This window comes from Rutidosis leptorrhynchoides, chromosome 4, assembly GCF_046630445.1.
Source record: "Rutidosis leptorrhynchoides isolate AG116_Rl617_1_P2 chromosome 4, CSIRO_AGI_Rlap_v1, whole genome shotgun sequence".
Taxonomy (NCBI): Eukaryota; Viridiplantae; Streptophyta; class Magnoliopsida; order Asterales; family Asteraceae; genus Rutidosis; species Rutidosis leptorrhynchoides.
Genome location: NC_092336.1, coordinates 201,685,693 through 201,710,478, shown reverse-complemented (window position 1 = coordinate 201,710,478; position 24,786 = coordinate 201,685,693). Strand labels below are relative to the sequence as shown.

Sequence of the window (24,786 nt, the reverse complement as noted above, 5' to 3'; positions counted from 1 at the left end):
GACAAATGTGTATCATAATGTGTTGCTCTTATGAGGTTTTCCTTGTTCGGGTTACCCGGTGGGAGCTCGAGTATCTTTAACACTGATGTACACTATCTTTATAATTTAATGGAAGTATACAAAAAAGTTGTGTTGTGTCAACTTGACCCATCCCATTTTCCCCAAATAGATTCCACCCGTTATTCAATCAACCTGACCCGCCCAATGTTGCCACCTCTACTCATAATTCAGAGCCAACTAGGTTTGTTATCTTGCAGAATCAAGAACTAGGAGGCATGACTCCAATAGCAACTAAGGCGAGCAGCAGCAGCAGCAACAACGATGCACTCAACCCTGATATTCCCCAAACCGGTTTTCGAATAACTTTGAAGTAGTCTGTTTTGTACATCAGGTTGATTATAAGAAGAGTTTAGGCTTCTCACCCAACAAAATTTTGTAGCGTAAGAGGCATATGAGGATCAAAATGTTGTCAACTGTCAACAAAGCGCCTGACTTTGCGTTTGACAAGTGATTATACATAGATAAACTAGTGTTCTTTAATTTAATTCTCTTTTTTTTAACAGTTGCCATTACAAGATCTGTATCGCTAATTCGAGCAATCATACAGTAGATTTGTCTATCTTAAATGTGCAGGAATGGTGTTCGGTTTCTTGTTTCTGTTATCGCTCAAATTTGATACACTTAATTGTTTCATAAGCAGATGGGAAAGAATCAACTAATCATATTAGACTATGCAGTATGTAGTAGTTTTATTTAGGCCAGACAATATCAATAGGTACAAGGTTTTGGAACACAAATTTGAAGATATGTTTCTTTATGTTAGGCTTCATGACTTCATGTGGGTATTTCAATAATTATATATGTGTTATAATTCAGTAGGCTTATAACTACCTTTAGTGGTTTGATTCTTGATGTTATAATTCAGTAGGCTTATAACTACCTTTAGTGATTTGATTCTTGATTAAGAATACTAATAATGAAGTGTAAGAACAAAGATAATAATGGAGAGAAAGAAAGAAACACTTTGTAAGTGTGAGAAATGGTGCAAGTTTAATGCTTGCATTCATGGCTATTTATAGCAAAAATATCACAAGTTTAGGTAATACAATAATATTACTTTTGTGTATCAATAATTGACTATCCATTTATATATATATATTTATATATTATAACACTCCCCCTTGGATAGCAATTTTGTTTGTTGAAGATCAACTGTAAGTTACTGCCTCGTTAAAAACCTTGCTAAAGAAAACCCAGTGGGAAAAACTTTAGCTAAGGGAAAAAGAGTGCAGCATGGAGTTGACTCCCCCTCAAGTAGACATCGCTTCGGTTGTTACATCTTTTGAACATGTCTCATGCCAATGTTATGAACGTGTGTTCTGAAAATAGCAGTTGGAAGTGCTTTCGTGAAAAGATCAGCAGAGTTTTTGCTGGATTGAACATATCTCATTTCAATCTCATTGTCCTTAATGAGATTTTGAGTGTATGAGAAGAATCTAGGAGGTATGTGTTTGGTTCGGTCACTTTTGATATACCCTTCTTTCATCTGTGCTATGCAAGCTGCATTATCTTCATAGATAATTGTTGGACTTTTATCGCGTTCTAGTCCACAAGAATCAGTAATGATTTGTGTCATTGATCTCAACCAAAAACATTCCCGAGTAGCTTCATGTAATGCAATCACTTCGGCATGATTTGATGATGTAGCAACAAGTGTTTGTTTTTGAGAACGCCATGATATTGCAGTACCTCCATTTAGGAATACATATCCAGTTTGAGATTTAGCTTTATGTGGATCAGATAAATAACCTGCATCAGCATAACCAACCAAATCTTGTTTTGATTCGTTAGAATAAAATAATCCTAAATCAGTAGTTCCTCGAAGGTATCGAAATATGTGTTTGATCCCATTCCAGTGTCTTTTGGTAGGAGCAGAGCTGAACCTTGCCAACAAATTAACTGCAAAAGAAATGTCAGGTCTTGTACAATTTGTAAGATACATAAGAGCTCCAATTGGACTAAGATATGGTACTTCTGGTCCAAGAATATCTTCATGATCTTCACATGGACGAAATGGATCAGTTTCAACATTGAGTGATCTAACAACCATAGGAGTACTTAATGGTTTTGCCTTGTCCATATTGAAACGTTTCAAAATCTTTTCAGTATATGTTGTTTGATGTACAAGTAAACCATTAGGCATATGCTCAATTTGTAAACCAAGGCAATACTTGGTTTTTCCGAGATCTTTCATTTCAAATTCTTTCTTTAGAAGTTGAATGGCTTCATAGATCTCTTTATTTGTACATATGATGTTAAGATCATCAACATAAACAGCTATGATCACATATCCGGATGTTGTTTTTTTAATGAAAACACAAGGGCAAGTAAGGTTATTTGTATACCCTTTGCTTATCAAGTAATCACTTAATCGGTTATACCACATACGTCCCGATTGTTTTAACCCATATAAAGATCTTTGTAATTTAATCGAATACATTTCTTTGGGTTTTGCATTTGATGCTTCTGGTACCTTAAATCCTTCAGGTATCTTCATATATATATCACTATCAAGTGATCCATATAGGTAAGCAGTCACAACATCCATGAGATGCATTTCTAAATTTTTAGAAACTGCCAGGCTGATTAAGTACCTAAAAGTAATTGCATCCATAACAGGGGAATAAGTTTCTTCATAATCAATTCCCGGTCTTTGAGAAAAACCTTGAGCTACAAGTCTAGCTTTATACCTTGTAACTTCATTTTTCTCATTTCTTTTTCGGACAAAAATCCATCTGTATCCTACAGGTTTCACATCTTTAGGAGTGAGAATGATGGATCCGAAAACTTTTCTTTTATTGAGTGATTCTAATTTAGCTCGTATTGCTTCTTTCCATTGAGCCCAATCATGTCTATTTTGACATTCAACCATAGATGTTGGTTCTGGATCATCATCATTATTCATGATGTCATATGCAACATTAAATGAAAATTTCTCATCAAGATTTTTCATTTCATTTCGGTTCCATAATATTTTTGAATATGCATAATTGATTGCAATTTCTGTATTGACATCATCAATCTCCTCTGCAGTAGGAGTACTGATTTGTGGTTCTTCTTGAACACTTTCTTTTACTTCATTATCAGCTGATTTTCTTTTTCGAGGATTTTTATCCTTTGAACCAATTGGTCTTCCACGTTTCTGACGTGGCAAAGATTCATGAGTGACGTTATTGCCAGCTTTTGGAATTTCAATTCGAGCTGGAGTATTTACTGCTGGTATATATGATTTTGTCACCGTTTTTGTATCTGTAAATGCATCAGGCAATTGATTTGCAAGTTCTTTTATATGCATTATCTTTTGAACTTCTGTCTCGCATTCTTTTGTGCGAGGATCAAGATACTTTAATTGAGGTTCACACCATGAAACATCATTTTCTTTATTTTTCATTTCTCCCCCTAATCTAGGGAACAATGTTTCATTAAAATGACAATCAGCAAAACGTGCTGTAAAAACGTCACCTGTCATAGGTTCAATATACCTTAATATTGAAGATGTTTCATATCCAACATATATTCCCAACCTCCTTTGAGGACCCATTTTTGTACGTTGTGGTGTCGCAATTGGAACATACACTGCACAACCAAATGTTCTAAGATGGGAAATATTTGGCTCTTGACCAAAAGCAAGTTGTAGGGGGGAATATTTATGACTTGCACTTGGTCTGATGCGAATCAATGCAGCAGCATGTAAAATTGCATGACCCCATATAGATACAGGGAGTTTTGTTCTCATTATCAATGGTCTAGCGATTAACTGTAAACGTTTAATCAATGACTCGGCTAAACCATTTTGTGTATGCACATGAGCAACAGAATGTTCAACAACAATTCCTATAGACATGCAATAGTCATTAAATGCTTGAGATGTAAATTCACCAGCATTATCAAGTCTCACCCTTTTAATGGTGTAATCAGGAAAATGAGCTCTCAATTTAATAATTTGGGCAAGAAATTTTGCAAATGCCACATTACGGCTTGATAACAGACAAACATGAGACCATCTGCTAGATGCGTCAATTAGAACCATGAAATATCTAAATGGTCCACATGGTGGATGAATTGGTCCACATATATCACCTTGAATTCTTTCAAGAAACATTGGTGATTCTTTCTCAACCTTAAGTGGTGAGGGTCTAGTTATCAATTTTCCAAGAGAGCAAGATGTACATGGAACCATTGTATCATGATGGATTTTTCTATCCTTTAGTGGATGTCCATGAGTACATTCAATAATCCTTTTCATCATTGTTGATCCTGGATGGCCTAATCTGTTATGCCATAAACTGAATACACCAGGATCAATATATTTTTCGTTAACTACCATATGTATTTCTGGTACATTTATATGTGTATAATGTAATCCAGAACTAAGTCTTGGCAGTTTTTCAACCACACGACTCTTGTCAGTGATACTTAAATATTTCTCATTTTCTGTTGTCACTGACTGATAATCATACCGGTTAAGGTATATGTCGGAGAAACTCAATAAATTTCTGCTTGACTTGGGAGAAAATAAGGCATCATTTATTAAAAATTTTGTACCATTTGGTAGTATGAAATTTGCCTTTCCTATCCCTTTTATCAAGTTAGCAGGTCCTGATATTGTATGTATAGTTCCTTCCGTTGGTTTTAGATCAATAAAATATTTCTCGGATTTAAGTATAGTGTGTGTAGTTCCACTGTCTGCTATACAGAGATCTCCACCACTTGATTGATGTTGTATTCCAGCAAAATTCATATTGAACTTCATATATAAGAAATAAATAGTGAGTACATTAATATTACACAATATTTTAAACGCAAATAGATAGTACTGAAACATTTAGCAAACATAATGACAAAGACAGACGATATTAAATCGTTTATTTTTCGAAAGACACACAACTTAAACATTCAAGAAATCTTCATATAAATCAGATGGTTTATCAGTGACTGTTGGATCGACGTTATCCACAAAGTTTACTTCCTTTTCTTTATCTTTCAGCGAATCCTGATACATCTTAACAAGATGTTTAGATGTTCGGCAAGTATTAGCCCAGTGGCCCATTCTACCACATCTGTAGCAAGATTCTTCAGAATTTTTAGAAGAATTTTCTTCAACATCTTGTTTAGTGGGCTTGTTTTGTGGTTGATATTTATATTTTCGTGGATTATTATTTCTTTGACCACCACGGCCACGACCACGACCACGTCCTCGCCCATTACCATTACCATAAGGATGGTTTCTACCATAGTTATGGCTTTTGGCATGATGATGGTGATGGTTATTATAACCACGACCTTGCCCGCGTCCTTGTCCCTGTTTATAATTATTTGCAGTATTTGCTTCAGGGATTGCAAGTGTACCAGTAGGACGGGATTGCTGATTTTTCATTAATAGCTCATCATTTTGCTCTGCAACTAAGAGATATGAATTAAGTTCAGGATATGTTTTGAACTTTAGCATTCTCAAATTTCTTTGCACTGTGATGTTTGCAGCATTCATTGTGGAGAAAGTTTTCTCCATCATGTCTGCATCACTTATTTCATGTCCACAGAATTTAAGTTGTGAACATGTATTATACAGAGCTGAGCTATATTCATTTACTTTCTTAAAGTCTTGGAACCTTAATGTTCTCCATTGTTCCATAGCAGCTGGAAGTAAAATTTCTCTTTGATTATTGAATCTGCTTTTGAGACCTTCCCATAAAACATGGGGATCTTCTACAGTCACATAATTATTTTGTAAGCATTCATCAATATGTTGATGAATAAAGCAACATGCCGTTGCTTGTTCTTTTTCAGAACAAGTGTTGTTTTCATTTATGGCTTCAAGAATGCCCATTGATTTAAGATGCATTTTTACTTTTATAACCCATGGCATGTAGTTGTTTCCAGTTGATTCTAAAGGAGTAAATTTAAGCTTTTCCAGATTCGACATTTTCTATTAAAACAAACAACATGATAAATTATAGTCACTTTATATTCATAAGTATATAAACATTAAACATAAATTTAATATAACATAAATGATAAGTAGGTGACAGTGTCGACCATATGTAAGCAATCATTAATAAATGTTATATAACATAAATATAAATATTAGTAAACATAAATGATAATTAGGCGACAGTGTCGGCCATATAAATGTTAGATAATAGAAATATAAATGTTAGTAACATAAATGATAATTAGGCGACAGTGTCGGTCATATAAATGTTAGATAATTGAAATATAAATGTTAGTAACATAAATGATAATTAGACGACAGTGTCGACCATATATTATTCAGGTGGTATAACCGACCATATATCATTTAGGTGGTAGAACCAACCATAATTAGTATTAAGATTATCGTGCTGATAACGTGTTATAATTCAGTAGGCTTATAACTACCTTTAGTGGTTTGATTCTTGATGTTATAATTCAGTAGGCTTATAACTACCTTTAGTGATTTGATTCTTGATTAAGAATACTAATAATGAAGTGTAAGAACAAAGATGATAATGGAGAGAAAGAAAGAAACACTTTGTAAGTGTGAGAAATGGTGCAAGTTTAATGCTTGCATTCATGGCTATTTATAGCAAAAATATCACAAGTTTAGGTAATACAATAATATTACTTTTGTGTATCAATAATTGACTATCCATTTATATATATATATTTATATATTATAACAATATGTTTTATTAGTTGGTTCACTGCTCCACTTGATTGTGGAATCATTTTTTGCAATTTTACTGACATTGAAATTTGTGGCAATAATGTCACATGCTCTGCTTTTTTGGGAAATAGTCGTTTGTGATAATGTCTATGTTCCATAAAATCAACCCCAAATGCTAGAGATTGGACCATGGAATCCATACTTTTGATTTAGAAATTGGGAATTAGAGTAATAGCTACGTATAATGTTATACTTGAAATAACAAAATGACAAAACAATGTATAAATACAAAAAAAAATCTATATACTTTGCTTGAAAAGTTTGTTCACATAATATATAATATAGTACTCCGTATTAAACAAAGACTATCCATGATGTTTACGACGTAACCGAATTATACTTCTGATCATTTTCCCTATTCACATAAGATTTGCTATAAATTAAGTTGGCTTTCAAATTCTCGGCGATATTATAGCCGTTATCCTCAACAATCATATTGTGGAGAATGATACAACAATACATAATCCTTTGAATAACTTTAATCTTGTAAGCGTGCCGGTTGTTGTAATATATGTTATTCATCCCTGTAAAATACCAAAGGTTCTCTCAACATCGTTGCGTGCAGAAGCTTGTTTCTTAAAAAGGTAGGTACGTTTTTGATCAGCTGCACTAGAATACCCCTTAACAAATGATGCCCGTATAGGGTAAATCCCGACAGCTAAATAATAACCTCTTTTGTACTCGACAACGTTAGCATAAAAAGGAATGTCTGGCATTTCATCATTGAACATCGAGTTGAACAAAGGACTAGCTTATAAGACGTTTACGTCATTGTTTGCTCCCGCAACTCCAAAGTAAGCATGCCAAATCCAGTTGCCTTATGATGCAACAGATTCAAGCATAATTGTTGGATAACCGTGATCCCCTCTGGTAATTCGTCCTCTCCATTTAACTGGGAATTTTCCCCATTTCCAGAGCTACAATCCATGCTACTGAGCATTCTGGAAAAATCGTGAAGTTCTCATGAGCCTCGTACAAATATAACATGTCTTCATTAGTAGGTTCCTCGTATAAACATTTGCACATAAATCAATAATACACCTTTAAAAATTTTCTAGACTTTCACGTTAAACACGTTCCGACATTTGCAAATACTCGTCAAAAGCATCTAGTACATTACCGTTTGCTAATTGACGTAGTTCATCGATTATTTTCAAATGAGTTGAAATACTTAACTCTTTACGAGTATTATGCCGTCGATGAAACCATTTAAAATCATATGGTAAAAGTTGTACAAAATAATTGAGAATATCGTTCATAATTCGGAGGAATACACGCTGCCTCATGTGGAATCGTCGTTTGAACTCCACTCGACCGAGTGGCATTTTGAATTTTGACAAAATAATCATTAATTAGACGTTGATGCGCGAGATGGTGCTCACGAGCGATATAACACCGAGTAAATTGTGTGTTCAATCTTTCCGTCACTTCATCATCAAATTTATATAACATATCAAGCGCACAAAACGTATATTCGTCGTCGGGAGAAATTGGAGGAATCTTCATTTTACTTTTTACAATATTTGAGTGTGCTTTTTAGAGTGTGTTTGGGGAAATGTTGTAAAAATGGTAATTGAAAGTGAGGATATGTGGTTATATTCATCAAGGAGAAAAAAAATTAATCAAAAAATTGCAACGGATATTTTAAACGGATCAAAAATTAAATTTGGGCCCCACATTCACGTCGCATACACCGTTGGTTGCAAGACTTTGACACCAAAAACGGTGAACCGACGGTGGCGGGCTATTGGCCGAGCGTCGGTCACCGCTTGCTCTAAGTCAAGTTGGCTGCTTGGCTATAAATCAGCTTTCTATGTACAAAATCACCTTTTTGACGAAAAAATAAGAACATGATTTCGATGGAATAAATTGCTAAAATTATTGAAGGTTGTAAACTTTCAAACGTCTAACCATATTGCTGTCTTGCTAGTTTATAGCTAAACCAGACTACAAAAATCGACATAGTTTTTACTGTATAGTAATGCTAAACAAATCATATTTAAACTTTTGCGAACAGACACTAAAACTGGTTAAAGCTTTCATCAAGTGTTCTTTGAAGGATGTAACAACTTAACACATTATCAGCCAGAATTTAAACGAAGTAAACATCAAATTGAAAACGCAATGAAAACCAAGTGCGTAGAAAAGGGAACTTAACTTTCCTACCAGCAAAGAAAGTATAACAACATAGTTGAATACTCTGCAGAACTTGGGAGAAACAAACACTTAAAAATACAAAACAAAACATCGAAACCAAGGGTATATAAGTCTGAATGAAACTAGCGAAAACGACCAAGGGGGCATAAGTCCTTACACAAAGAGTGTTGTTACATATAAAGCCCTTCTGGTACACCTTCCTTCTTCTTAAACATAACCTTATCCTTAGCCTTCTTAAAGTCTGCATGTGTAACCTGAGTAAAAAAACGTAAGTATTAGCTGAAGATTAAATGTTAAGTTTATAAGCCAACCACTTTTTTCAGGCATATATGCATAGTCATTAGTAGAATTTTTAATGCCAGACCTTCATTCGGCGTTCTCTCAAAGCAAGTAATCCAGCTTCAGTACAAATGGCCTTGATATCGGCCCCGGAGAATTCATCTTTAGTCATAACGAACTCTTCCAAGTTCACGTCATCAGATAAGGTCATTCTTGATGTGTGTATCTGAACAAAAACATTTTACTAAGCAGGTACAACACATTTTTATATTTTTTTTATACATATGTACATGTGTATTTTCAATGTTTGCAAAACATGATGTCAACTATACGAACCTTGGTGAATAAAAAAGTTAACTTTTGGGAATGTATCATATTTATTTAAGGGTGTGTTTGATTACCTCTTAATTGAATGGATCAAAGCATTTGTTTCTGATCTCTGAATGACATATGATGCTTAATGATTTGAATGTTGAACCATTCAGAGTTGAAACTCTCTTAACCATCAAGCATCTAAATTTTATGTAATATCCTATTTAAATTATACCGATAACACTTTTGAACAACTATAATGTTTTTTTCGTATGCAAAAGGTTAATAAGATAAGTTCACGTCATTCACATTGTTAATTTAAAATGATTATCAAACATGTTATTGTCATTCGGAACCTTTGAATCATTCATGAACCATTCAACGCTTAATTATTCAGTTTTATCAAACGCACCCTAAGATTCTCAACCTATATTATAAATAGTCCAATTCAAATTTATTAATTAGACAAACACCGTTGTTCAAATTCATTAATTGAACAAACTCAGCTGTTACCACTTCAATTTCAAAAGATTTAGTTTTATACTTTAATCACCAAACTATTCACATCCTAAGAGATTTAATAAGAGCATAATAATGTATCTTTACGTTTAACGCTTTAATAAATTGCAAAACCGTGACACGTTACCGTGAATATGCGTCTCCTTGTTTTGATATCAGGAAGAGGAAACTCTATCTTCCTATCAATACGACCGGGTCGAAGCAACGCAGCGTCAAGACTTTCGATCTTATTAGTTGCAAGTATCACTTTAACATCACCTCTCGAATCAAAACCATCCAACTGATTCAAAAGTTCCAACATAGTCCTTTGGATTTCACGCTCACCGCCAGAATGTGCATCGTACCTGCATAAAGAATCCTCGTTAGTCCTCTTTTTAATAACATAACAAGAAATTAAAGATAATACGATACGAATTTCATTAATATACCTTTTTGTACCAACAGCATCGATTTCGTCAATGAAAACGATAGATGGGGATAAGTCATCAGCAACTCTGAAAAGTTCTCTGACCAACTTAGGACCATCCCCAAGATACTTTTGGATCAACTCACTTCCAACGACACGTAAGAACGTTGCTGATGTGGAATTAGCCACAGCCTGAAACAAAACAAATTAAATGCCCAGATGCATTTTAGACTAGGTCGTAAAAGTCACGAGTCTGGGACGAGTCAGTCGGGACCTTGGAGGGACGAGTTAGTCGAGTTGGAGACAAGTAGAGCGTTGACCAACGTTGACTATTAGTAATAAAAAAATTGAACATAAATACATCAAACATAGAACATAAATATTTCTAACACATAACCGACGCGTTAATCCCCAAAACCGACGTGTCGGCCGTCACAAAAGACCTTTACAACAGTCACGACAAATAATTAAGTACACAATCTGTCTGGCATATATAAGAAAAAAGAATATGTAATAGTATAATAATAATAAAAGCATATAAAGTGAAGTTTTAAGTCCACACCTTTGCGAGCAATGTCTTGCCAGTTCCGGGCTCACCGTAGAGTATAACTCCCTTTGGAGGTTTAATACCTATGTCCTCGTATAATTCAGGGTGAGTAAGAGGGAGCTCAACTGCCTCCTTAATTTCTTGTATCTGAGCATCGAGCCCACCAATATCAGCATAAGACTCTAGAGGAGCCTTCTCAACCTTCATCACAGACACCATGGGGTCCACATCGTCTTGAAGAAGCCCAACAACAGAAAGAACCTACGATAATTAAATAAATCAGATGCTTACAACATTCATATGTCTAAAACTACACTGGAGTGTTGACTTATCTAAATAATGAAACCTTAATAATCAACTATTTTCACTTCAAATTGATTCAAAACACTATCAAACACTTTAATACAACATTATATATCTACATACAACCCTATGCAAAATAAGAAAACCCTAAACATACCTTATTATGCATCAAAATAGCACAACCAGGTTCCAACTGATCTTTATCAACAAACGACAATATCCCAACATAATATTCCGGTCCCACCGAACTCGAAACAATCGCATGATTCTCATCAATCAACTCTTCCAAATTTCCAACACTCATCGGTGAGCCTCTCAAATCATCAACTTTCGATCGATCCTCTTCAGTTTTCTCTTCTTGAGGTTTCAATCGTTCTTGATTCGCTACAAATTCTTCTTCCATTAATAAGTAATCTTTGATTCTTTCTAATTTGAGTAAACGTAACCGGCATTTTGTATGTGGTGTTACTGTTGGTAACCTAGCTGCTGCTTCCGGTCCTTTTTGTTTTCGTTGTTTCCGGCCCACGCGAGCCGGTGGTGCTGCCGGTTCGAATTTCTTTTCCTTTTTTTCAGAACCGTCGGGTTTTCGATCGGACTGATTTTGACGGTTCAATCCTCCTGGTGTTCCTTGACCCATGCTTGATTTTGTTGATTTTGATTGTGGAGAAGAAAATGTGGATCTGAATGAAAATTGGGGTTTTGAAGTTGTGTTTTGTTATCTTTTTGTTCAAGAAAGCATATTGTATCGTTTATACATTGAAGGGGCTATGAAGTGTAGAGACGTCGGGTCGGTGAGTCATCAGTTGGGCCGGGTCATTTATCAAAGCCTTTTTAATTATGAGATCAATGAATGATGATTGGTTTGATTAAAACAAAACCTAAATAATAAATAACTAAAGGGAGAAAAGACGACGAAAATACTCTGAAAGTAATAAAATTATACTCCGTAGTATTAACAGTAAATAGTTGTATTTAAATGAGATATAGTATAATACTAGTCCGGACCGGCCCGCGCGTTGCGGCGGAGGCTTTCGGGCTGCGTATTCATAGTTAACGTAGCGTTGTGTATTTACAGAGGGGAACACGGCCCATGTGTTAAGCACCGTTTTAGATGTCGTTGTGTTAAGCGTTTTTTAAAAAGTATCCGTTTCGAACGTAGTTAGTTTTGTTTTGTTCAATAAACTTTTTCGAGTGTAACGGTGTTGTCGGAAAAATTTAACTCGCGGCGAGCAGAAAGATACGGGCTGTCGTTGTGTTTAGCGTTTTTTAAAAAGTGTCTGTTTCGAATGTGGTTAGTTTCGTTTTATTCATAAAATTATTTCGAGTCTGACGCTGCCGTCGAAAAAATTTAACTCGTGGCGAGCGGGAAGATACGGTTTGTCGTTGTGTTTAGCGTTTTTTAAAAAATTGTCGGTTTCGTGTATAGTTAGTCCCATTGAGTTCGTAAGATTTTTCATAATTGAACGGTGGTCTCGAAAAAAATTTAACTCGCACCGAGCGAGAAGATAGTGAAAGGACCCGTCCTAATCCATCCGGACGAAGTCACCAACAACTGGTTCCATTGCGATGATCGACTCCAAATACTGTCTTTAAAATGAGCAAATGCACAGCGGAACGTTTCTTTCATACCTGAGAATAAACATGCTTTCAAGTGTCAACCAAAAGGTTGGTGAGTTCATTAGTTTATCATAAATAATCATTTCCATCATTTTAATAGACCACAAGATTTCATATTTCCATTTCTCATAAACATACGTCCCATGCATAGAGACAAAAATATCATTCATATGGATTGAACACCTGGTAACCGACATTCACAATTTGTATATAAGAATATCCCCATCATTCCGGGATCCTTCTTCGGACATGATATAAATTTCGAAGTACTAAAGCATCCGGTACTTTGGATGGGGCTTGTTGGGCCCGATAGATCTATCTTTAGAGTTCGCGTCAATTAGGGTGTCTGTTCCCTAATTCTTAGATTACCAGACTTAATAAAAAGGGGCATATTCGATTTCGATAATTCAACCATATAATGTAGTTTCAATTACTTGTGTCTATTTCGTAAAACAGTTATAAAAAAACAGCGCATGCATTCTCAGTCCCAAAAATATATATTACAAAAGCATTTAAAAAGGGAGCAAATGAAACTCACCATACTGTATTTTGTAGTAAAAATACATATAACATCATTGAACAAGTGTAAGGTTGGCCTTGGATTCACGAACCTAAATTATTTATATATAATTATGTATTTGTCAATATTTGTCTAATACATTAAGTTAAGTCATAGTGCACCACAATCCTAATGCTCGAGTCTAATATGCAAAGGTCGACAAAAATTAGTTTGACTCAAAATGATCTCAAAAATTTATAAATAATTATTATATAATTTAAATATCGTCGTTTTATATTTTTAAAATATTTTCAAAAGATTTAATAGAGTAAATAATATAATTCATTTATTAATAAATAAAATTTTATATTAAAATATACTTTTATATGTCTTAAGTAATAAAATTTATAAAGTTCATTTAATATCATAAAAATATTGTGATAGATTTTATTGAGGTAATTATATAATTTGTATAACATATTTATTTGAGAAATTAGCATTGATAAATAATAATAAGTAGAGGTTGTATTTTTTTTGTATTAAAAATTTATTATTATTCTACTAATATTAATAACAATATATATTTTTACGAAAAAGATATTATAACAAAATGATAATTTTTATTAATAATTAAATTTTATATTAACACTAATATTCCTATTAAAAGTAATAATTTTTGTAAAGATGATATTTTAATATTAATAATAATACTTTTAATAATCATAGCGATAAAAATAATGAAAAACGATAATTTTATCTAAATCAATAACTTTTAAATTTCATCATAATACTCATACTCATTATTTCCTAATCAATTTATTAATAGTTCTTAAATCATTTTTTATATCGCGTTTATTATAATGATAATAATAATAATTATAATAATTAAGTATTACTAATATTAGTTTTAATTATAATAATATTAATAATTATGATAGTGATAATACTAATAACTATTTTAATAATAATAATACTAATGATAATAATAAAAATAACAATTTTCAATGATAATACTTTTATTGATAATGATGATAATAATAATAATAATAATAATAATAATAATAATAATAATAATAGCAATTAGAAAAAAAAATTAGAACAACGATATTAATGACGATAATAATAATCATTTTTACGAAATTTCAATTGACTATAACTTCTAATCCGTCCATCAAATCCATTTGGCATCTAAAGGAAAAGTTATTAATTTTTCACTAGCTTTCCAATGACATGCATATCTTATACCTTATTTCATTCCTAGTATAACAACCTTTAAGATTCAACATAACCTATCTAAGGGCAATATCAAATATACAAGCATGCACAATCCTATATTCTCGAGCACTAGTCAGGGATACACTATTAGTAAATAAAAGTTAAGTTATGAGTGCTCACGTATCAATATTGAGGTTCAATATTGTAGGAAAGGTACGTAGACGCAACGGAGATGACAAACACTAGTTTAACCTCACGAGCATAACCCCCGAACATTGCCCATCACCTCCATAGCTATAACCCATAATTTCCTTAGCCCTATCCTACTCGAAAAATCTATTTTTGAAATACCCCTCTCATGGCCTCGTCGTAATATTTTATGTATATAATAATAATACTAATATTAATACTACTAATAATATATTTGATTAATTAATAATTATTAATAAAATAAATAAATAAATAAATACGGTGTAACATAAAGATTAGAGGAAAGATTGAAGTGTGCCTCAAATGAACTAAAATCATTACGTTTTATAGACCAAGACCCACCCTTCCAGCTCACATTCGTAAATTATTGGGGCGGCTGAGTGTTTAAATTATTATTATATATAATATATTTAATTTATATAATTATTTATATATTATATTATATTTACGTTTATGGTAAAAATGTAATTTTTCCACAAATGAAACGGACGTTGTCACTCAACTCATGTCTCGGTTCCGGTTTCTTGAATGACGTTTCGTACGCTGAGAAAACTAACCTTTTATATTTTGTGTAACGTACCCTTACGAATGACAAGACTCAAATCAATAGCAACTGTTTTACTCTCACCGTAACTTAATCATTTTAATCGTTTTGGTCATTTATTTTAATAAATCAAAGTCTCGTTAAATATATAAAAGTATTATTTTAAATCGACATATTCATTTTTAAAATATAAACTTTGGACATATCGTAAGTGATGGAAAATATTTAGGTAATAATATACTATTTAGTTTTTTTTTTTTCAAATTAATGATAGTTCAAAAGTTTATTTTCAAATTTGTCTAGGAATTCTTATATCTCATAACGTTTATACTTTTAAACTTAAATTGATATAATTCAACTATTCGCCAACGCTTAGTTTGATTTCTTTAACTTTCTAAAAAATATAACTTAATATCTATCGAATCCAATAATCAGGTCCTATTATATCGAAAAACGTTTTCGCAAGTTTGAAAATAAATCAATCCAATATTATAAAATTCAATTCTCCACTAGTTTTTTTTTTTTTTTTTTTTTTCTAATCCTCAATAAGTGATACTTTGTTCTTACTTGTAAATCACTTTACCATTTATTCCGAATACCGTTAAAAGTAAGAGTTCTCTAATTCAAAGTGAACCTCATAACAGAGACTCATAATCATAATTCAATGTATCTGATAACTCAATCATTTGATATTATCTTTTAATCTCGTTGATAAACTTACATTGAACAATTATGTTTATGTAACATATTATTCATTCAATACCTCGATAGCATTTCCAAGTTCATAAAATAGATCTCCTAGCTTATATTCATATCAACTAATCCGTTCAATGTTTATTTAATATATCTCAATTTACTAATCACACACACGTATATGTATATATATTTATTTACACATAATGGTTCGTGAATCTTTAGGCATGGTCAAAGGGTAATTGATTACATGAATATAGTTTCAAAGCTTTCGAGACTCAACATTACATATTTTTGCTTATCGTGTCGGATATATATAAAGATTAAAGTTTAAATTTGATCGGAAATTCCCGGGTCATCACAGATAGGGCCCGTTATAAATTCGGGTGGAATTAGTTTCTCTTATTTTAATAAAATTATATATTTACACTTTTAACCCCTGAGAAAGTGTAAACTTGAGGGGTCATTGTGTAAATATAGCCGAAGTTGAGGGACCGTTTGTAATGTGAACGCAAACTCAAAACTACAATCCAATATAATTAAAACTACAAACATTCCCATGACATTTAGAATACACTTTTACTTTTAATTTTAATTTAATTTTAATTTTAATTTTAATTTTAATTTTAATTTTAATTTTAATTTTAATTTTAATTTTAATTTTAATTTTAATTTTAATTAATTTTAATTTAATTTTAATTTTAATTTTAATTTAACTTTTAATTTAATTTTAATTTTAATTTTAATTTTAATTTTAATTAATTTAATTTTAATTTTAATTTTAACTTTTAATTTAATTTTAATTTAATTTTAATTTTAATTTTAATTTTAATTTTAATTTAATTTTAATTTAATTTTAATTAATTTTAATTTTAATTTTAATTTTAATTTTAATTTAACCCCTGAGAAAGTGTAAACTTAAGGGGTCGTTGTGTAAATATAGCCGAAGTTGAGGGATCGTTTGTAATGTGAACGCAAACTCAAAACTACAATCCGATATAATTAAAACTACAAACATTCCCATGGCATTTAGTATATAAAGGTTAATAATAATAATAATAATAATAATAATAATCACTTCATCATCACTCTATACATTAAAAGTGAGTTATTATTAGGTAAAAAATTATTAAAAAAACCCCTTAATCACCGTTAGATTAGAAAAATACTTTACAATACCTTTTAATTCAACGATCATTAATCAACATCTAAAATTATTAGGTAATAAATCAGTTTTTTAAAGATGATCTTCCTTAATTGCCCTCAAATTAGACACAATACATGAAAACCATGGGAAGAAAATCCATAATTATCACAACCCATCATTCATCAGATCGATACATATTCTACAATTCCCTAATCCAACTCGATACATATAGGTCAATTGAAGCAAATTTTCATCGCAATCCAAATCCAGACTTGTTAGTAAAATCAAACTTATAATTTGGTTGATTCAATTTAATAAAAACTGGAATTACAAAACTAGAGGTGTAAATTTGAAACCGGATTTTCGCCGACCCGACAAATAACCCGAAACCGATCTTACGTAAAACCAAATTTGTGTAACACCGGTGGTTAAAAAATCCAGATCGACCGTTTAAAACCGATTGGTTTGACCGGGTTTATTATTTGAATCACACCGGCTTTTTAACCCATTTTTTCCTGTTAAAACCGGTTTTATAAAAACGGTTAAACAATCTCATTTTCTGAATTTTAAATCTAGACATTGTTTGTGAATTAGTGTTTGGACTATTTTACCTCCATAAACTTGTTAGCATAAACATATGTTTTTAGGTTAGATTGAAAACACTCTCGATTCTCTCTACTTACTCATTATATACAATAACTCTCTTCTTATTTTATAATGAGTAACTCACAAGCATCCTGATGAAACATGACTAGGAACTTCGAAATCAACAGATTCAACTCACACAATGGCGGAATTAGTGAATCAAACCCTCTAGTGAATATGAGAAAGACTTTTGAAATTAATTAAGTCAAACCACATCAATGATTGTGTGATTAGATTAACACCTAGAGCTATTATTCACCTTTTGCAAGGATTTCGGCTTGATGATCTGAGAGAGAATCGGACAGGTTACCAGATCTGAGTGATTGTGTGTAATGAGAGGCTTAACCTAAAATGAAGAACATAAACACAATATATACCCCTGCTGATGAGTCAACCGCACGAGTCATGTCTCACTCGTACAATGAAATGTCCCGTTCTTATTGATTTAAAACGTTCCATATTAATTGATTTCGTTGCGAGGTTTTGACCTCGATATGAGACGTTTTTCAAAGACTGCATTCATTTTAAAACAAACCATAACCTTTATTTCATCAATAAAGGTTTAAAAAGCTTTACGTAGAATCTCAAATAATGATATTCTAAAATATCCTGTTTACACGCGACCATTACATAATGGTTTTCAATACAAATATGTTACAACGAAATAAGTTTCTTGAATGCAGTTTTTGCACAATATTATACAAGCATGGACTCCAAATCTCGTCCTTATTTAAGTATGCGACAGCGGAAGCTCTTAATAATCACCTGAGAATAAACATGCTTAAAACGTCAACAAAAAAATGTTGGTGAGTTATAGGTTTAACCTATATATATCAAATCGTAACAATAGACCACAAGATTTCATATTTCAATATACATCCCATACATAGAGATAAAAATCATTCATATGGTGAACACCTGGTAACCGACATTAACAAGATGCATATATAAAAATATCCCCATCATTCCGGGACACCCTTCGGATATGATATAAATTTCGAAGTACTAAAGCATCTGGTACTTGGATAGGGTTTGTTAAGCCCAATAGATCTATCTTTAGGATTCGCGTCAATTAGGGTGTCTGTTCCCTAATTCTTAGATTACCAGACTTAATAATAAGGGGCATATTCGATTTCGATAATTCAACCATAGAATGTAGTTTCACGTACTTGTGTCTATTTTGTAAATCATTTATAAAACCTGCATGTATTCTCATCCCAAAAATATTAGATTTTAAAAGTGGGACTATAACTCACTTTCACAGATTTTTTTACTTCGTCGGGAAGTAAGACTTGTGTGATGACTCGGAAATTTTTGACCAAATTTAAACTTAATCTTTAACGTTTCCGACACGATAAGCAAAGTCTGTAAAACTGAATCTCAAAATTTTTGAACTACTTTCATATATTCAAATACCTTTTGGTTGTTATTGACAATTCGCAAACAATTATATGTATATAGATACATATATATATATATACTATAACTTAAAAACGTAGCAATGTATTAATTGTTTGATACTGTACATTAAACTTATTGGTTTAAATATTTATTTGAATATATATGATAAGTTGGAATATTAATTGTATGAATAATTTGCGACGTATATTTAAAACGTGTTTATGAATGTTGAAAATATATATTAACTTGGTCATAAAATGATTTGTTATTATATATATATCAACAAATAGCGAGGCAATAATTTATAGAAGTAAATGATCAAAATACTCGAAAGTTTAAGATATACTTTGAGTGGTATAGTTTAGGGATAATTTAAGGCTATATTTTGACAAAGGTACGAGTCACAAAACGTAAAATACAAGTTTTCTCAGCGCACGAAAGGACATTTGAAAAACCGAAACTGGGACATAAGTCGAGTGATGACGTACGACTTATCGGAACAAAAATTACAAGTCAACTATGCATGTGAATTTAATATAATATATAATTAATTATATAAATTAAATATATTATATATATAATATAAAATTATGTCGACAAACAAAACAACAAAAAATTGTGAGCTGGATTTTGGGGTCATGCGATCGCATGAGAAATAGGCATAAAACTCATGCGATCGCATGGCAGTCAGGATTCAGAAACATGCTATAAAAGGCCAGTTTCTGCTCGAATTTTTACATGGTGTGATATCTCTCTGCTTTATACAAATATATATATAAATTATTATTATTATTATTATTATTATTATTATTATTATTATTATTATTATTATTATTATTATTATTATTATTATTATACATAAAATACTACGATGAGGTTATGAGCGTGTCACTTTCAAAATGGGTTTTCGAGCGGGATAGAGCTAAGGAAAGTATGGGTTATAGCTATGGAGGTTATGGGTAATGTTCATGGGTAATATTAGCAAGTCAAACCTAGTGTTTATCATCTCCGTTACGTCTACGTACTTTTCTGAAATATTAAATCACAATATTGATACGTAAGCATTTATATTTTATCTTTTATATACTAATAGTGTATCCATGTCTAGTGCTCGAGTGTATATATTTATACATGCTTGTATGCTAAATTTTGTCGTTAAACAGTTTATAATAAATCACGAATTAAATACATATATTACGGGTAAAAGATATATGATATACATGTTTTCGGAAAGCTGGCGAAAAATCAATAACTTTTCATTTAGATATCGAATAGTTTCGAGGAACGAATCCAAAGATATGGTCAACTGAATTATAATTGACATTAATTGGAATTGCTTTTTGAATCTGCAATTAATACTTAAACAACTTGTTTACGAGATTGATAAAATAGATTTTTGAATATTACCAACCGAGTAAATGAATCCTTATATAAGGTACGTCTCGTTTGTTGAACTATTGTCAAAATTGACTTTTTGAAACAACTTTGAATAACTTTTGTATGTCAATTTTGAGCATTAGGATTGTGATACACTATGACCTGACCTAGCTTGATAGACATTTATTGACCAACATATGTTCTCTAGGTTGAGATTTACGATTATTTGATATACCGAGTTTCGGCCACATTACGATGAACAACTTTATATGCTGCTAAGGTGAGTTTCATTGATTCTTTTTTAATTACTTTTGCAATATATATTTTTGGGCTGAGAATACATGCACTTTATTTTAAACGCAATGGATACAAGTACATACTAAATTCTACACTGAGTTTTAACCGAAAATCCCTTAGCTTTGGTAACTAGTAACTGTCGGTTATAAGAATTGGTGGGCGCGAGTAGTTATATATGGATCCATAGGGCTTGATATCCCCGTCCGAGCTAGAGCACTGGCCTTTTAATGGACGTATGCTATTTGAGAAGCTTACACGTTGGTTTGCATGTATTATTAAGATGATTATACAAAGGGTACAAATTATATATACGTTAAGTTTAGTTACCAGGGTGCTCAATTTCGTAGAATATTTTGATAAACGTTTCTGGATTGAACAACTGAAATCTTGTGATCCACCTTTATATACAGATTATGCGCAACATTAAAACTATGAACTCACCAACCTTTGTGTTGACACTTGTTAGCATATTTATTCTCAGGTTCCCTAGAAGTCTTCCGCCGTTTTCTTATATGATAGACAAGCTATGTGCATGGAGTCTTATATGGCATATTTTTCAAGAAAACGTTGCATTCACCAATTCATCATCATGTACCTTATTTTGACTGCATTGTCAACGGATGTACTATTGTAAACTATTATATACGGTGATTGTCTATATGTAGAAATCATCAGATGTCGAAAACCTTTGATTTAAATATTCATTTATGGTGTGCCTTTTCAAAAGAATGCAATGTTTACAAAACGTATCATATAGAGGTCAAATACCTCGCAATGAAATCAATGAATGACGTGTTCGTCCATATGGATTTGGAGCGATCATCACAACTTGGCCACTGGTTGATTCACGAACCTATAACAAATATGTACATATATATCAAAGTATGTTCAAAATATATTTACAACACTTTTAATACATTTTGATGTTTTAAGTTTATTAAGTCAGCTATCCTCGTTAGTAACCTACAACTAGTTGTTCACAGTTCGATGTACAGAAATAAATCGATATATATTATCTTGAATCAATCCACGACCCAGTGTATACATATCTCAGTATTGATCACAACTCAAACTATATATATTTTGGAATCAACCTCAACCCTGTATAGCTAACTCCAACATTCACATATAGAGTGTCTATGGTTGTTCCGAAATATATATAGATGTGTCGACATGATAGGTCGAAACATTGTATACGTGTCTATGGTATCTCAAGATTACATAATATACAATACAAGTTGATTAAGTTATGGTTGGAATAGATTTGTTACCAATTTTCACGTAGCTAAAATGAGTAGTTTTTACCAATTTTGTTTTGCTCGCCATTTCTTCGTTTCTAATCCGTTTTGAGTGATTTAAGCTGTCACGGTTTCGTATTAAACTTGAATTTATGAAACTAAACAGAAAAGGTATAGGTTTATAGTTATAAATACAAGTTACAAGTCGTTTTTGAAAGAGGTAGTCATTTCCGTCGAAAGAACGACATCTTGATGACTGTTTTGAAAAACATACTTTCACTTTGAGTTTAACCATGATTTTTGGATATGGTTTCATGTTCATAAGAAAAATCATTTTTCCAGAAGTATAGCTTTTAAATCAAAGTTTTTCATAGTTTTTAATTATCCAAACCAAAACAGCCCCCGGTTGTAACTACGACGGCGTAAATCCGGTTTTATGGTGTTTATCGTGTTTCCGGGTTTTAAATCATTAAGTTAGCATATCATATAGATATATATCATGTGTATAGTTGATTTTAAAAGTGTAGTTAGAAGGATTAACTTTATTTGCGAACAAGTTTAGAATTAACTAAACTATATTCTAGTGATTACTAGTTTACCACTTCGAATATGATAGCTTTTTATGTATGAATCGAATGATGTTATGAACATCATTACTACCTTAAGTTCCTTGGATAAACCTACTTTAAAAGGGAAAAATGGATCTAGCTTCAACGGATCCTTGGATGGCTCGAAGTTCTTGAAGCAGAATCATGACACGAAAACAAGTTCAAGTAAGATCATCACTTGAAATAAGATTGTTATAGTTATAGAAATTGAACCAAAGTTTGAATATGATTATTACCTTGTATTAGAATGATAACCTACTGTAAGAAACAAAGATTTCTTGAGGTTGGATGATCACCTTACAAGATTGGAAGTGAGCTAGCAAACTTGAAAGTATTCTTGATTTTATGTAACTAGAACTTGTAGAATTTATGAAGAACACTTAGAACATGAAGTTAGAACTTGAGAGAGATCAATTAGATGAAGAAAATTGAAGAATGGAAGTGTTTGTAGGTGTTTTTGGTCGTTGGTGTATGGATTAGATATAAAGGATATGTAATTTTGTTTTCATGTAAATAAGTCATGAATGATTACTCATATTTTTGTAATTTTATGAGATATTTCATGCTAGTTGCCAAATGATGGTTCCCACATGTGTTAGGTGACTCACATGGGCTACTAAGAGCTGATCATTGGAGTGTATATACCAATAGTACATACATCTAAAAGCTGTGTATTGTACGAGTACGAATACGGGTGCATACGAGTAGAATTGTTGATGAAACTGAACGAGGATGTAATTGTAAGCATTTTTGTTAAGTAGAAGTATTTTGATAAGTGTCTTGAAGTCTTTCAAAAGTGTATGAATACATATTAAAACACTACATGTATATACATTTTAACTGAGTCGTTAAGTCATCGTTAGTCGTTACATGTAAGTGTTGTTTTGAGACCTTTAGGTTAACGATCTTGTTAAATGTTGTTAACCCAAAGTTTATAATATCAAATGAGATTTTAAATTATTATATTATCATGATATTATGATATATTAATATATCTTAATATGATATATACATTTAAATGTCGTTACAACGATAATCGTTACATATATGTCTCGTTTCGAAATCCTTAAGTTAGTAGTCTTGTTTTTACTTATGTAGTTCATTGTTAATACACTTAATGATATATTTAATTATCATATTATCATGTTATATATAATATAACAATGTATTAATATGCTTCATATATATTTAGTAAGACGTGGTTATAACGATAATCGTTATATGTATCGTTTCGAGTTTCATACGTTAATAGTCTCCTTTTTAAGTATATAACTTATTGTTACTATTTTTAATGAGATACTTTATGATCATTATATCATGTTAAACATATATAGCGTTCGTGAATCATTGGTCAAACTGGGTAATCAGACGTTTACAAAATTTCCGTTTCAATTAACCAAGTCTTAACAAGTTTGATTGCTTAACATGTTGGAAACATTTAATCATGTAAATATAGTTTTCATTAAACATATAATCATAGAAAGGTTCGAAAAAGTTCGGGTCACTACAGTACCTACCCGTTAAATAAATTTCGTCCCGAAATTTTAAGCGATTGGAGGTGTTGGCTCATCTTCTGGAAATAAGTGCGGGTACTTCTTCTTCATCTGATCTTCTCGTTCCCAGGTGAACTCGGGTCCTCTACGAGCATTCCATCGAACCTTAACAATCGGTATCTTGTTTTGTTTAAGTCTCTTAACCTCACGATCCATTATTTCAACGGGTTCTTCAATGAATTGAAGTTTTTCATTGATTTGGATTTCGTCCAATGGAATAGTGAGATCTTCTTTAGCAAAACATTTCTTCAAATTCGAGACGTGGAAAGTGTTATGTACAGCCGCGAGTTGTTGAGGTAACTCAAGTCGGTAAGCTACTGGTCCGACACGATCAATAATCTTGAATGGTGCAATATACCTTGGATTTAATTTCCCTCGTTTACCAAATCGAACAACACCTTTCCAAGGTGCAACCTTAAGCATGACCATCTCTCCAATTTCAAACTCTATATC

The 24,786-nt window shown here is 31.9% G+C and overlaps 1 protein-coding gene across 1 annotated transcript; it reads right to left on the bottom strand.

Annotated features, from left to right (window-relative positions):
* Window positions 1–9,030: 9,030 nt before the first annotated feature.
* Window positions 9,031–12,031, bottom strand: LOC139843241 (26S proteasome regulatory subunit 4 homolog A). The gene is made up of 6 exons (XM_071833309.1): window positions 11,447–12,031; window positions 11,002–11,247; window positions 10,462–10,631; window positions 10,161–10,377; window positions 9,288–9,428; window positions 9,031–9,177 (listed from the first exon to the last, which is right to left on the bottom strand). The coding sequence occupies exons 1-6, from the start codon at window positions 11,924–11,926 to the stop codon at window positions 9,094–9,096; spliced, it is 1,338 nt and encodes a 445-aa protein (XP_071689410.1). The 5' UTR covers window positions 11,927–12,031; the 3' UTR covers window positions 9,031–9,093.
* Between the last annotated feature and the right edge of the window lie 12,755 nt (window positions 12,032–24,786).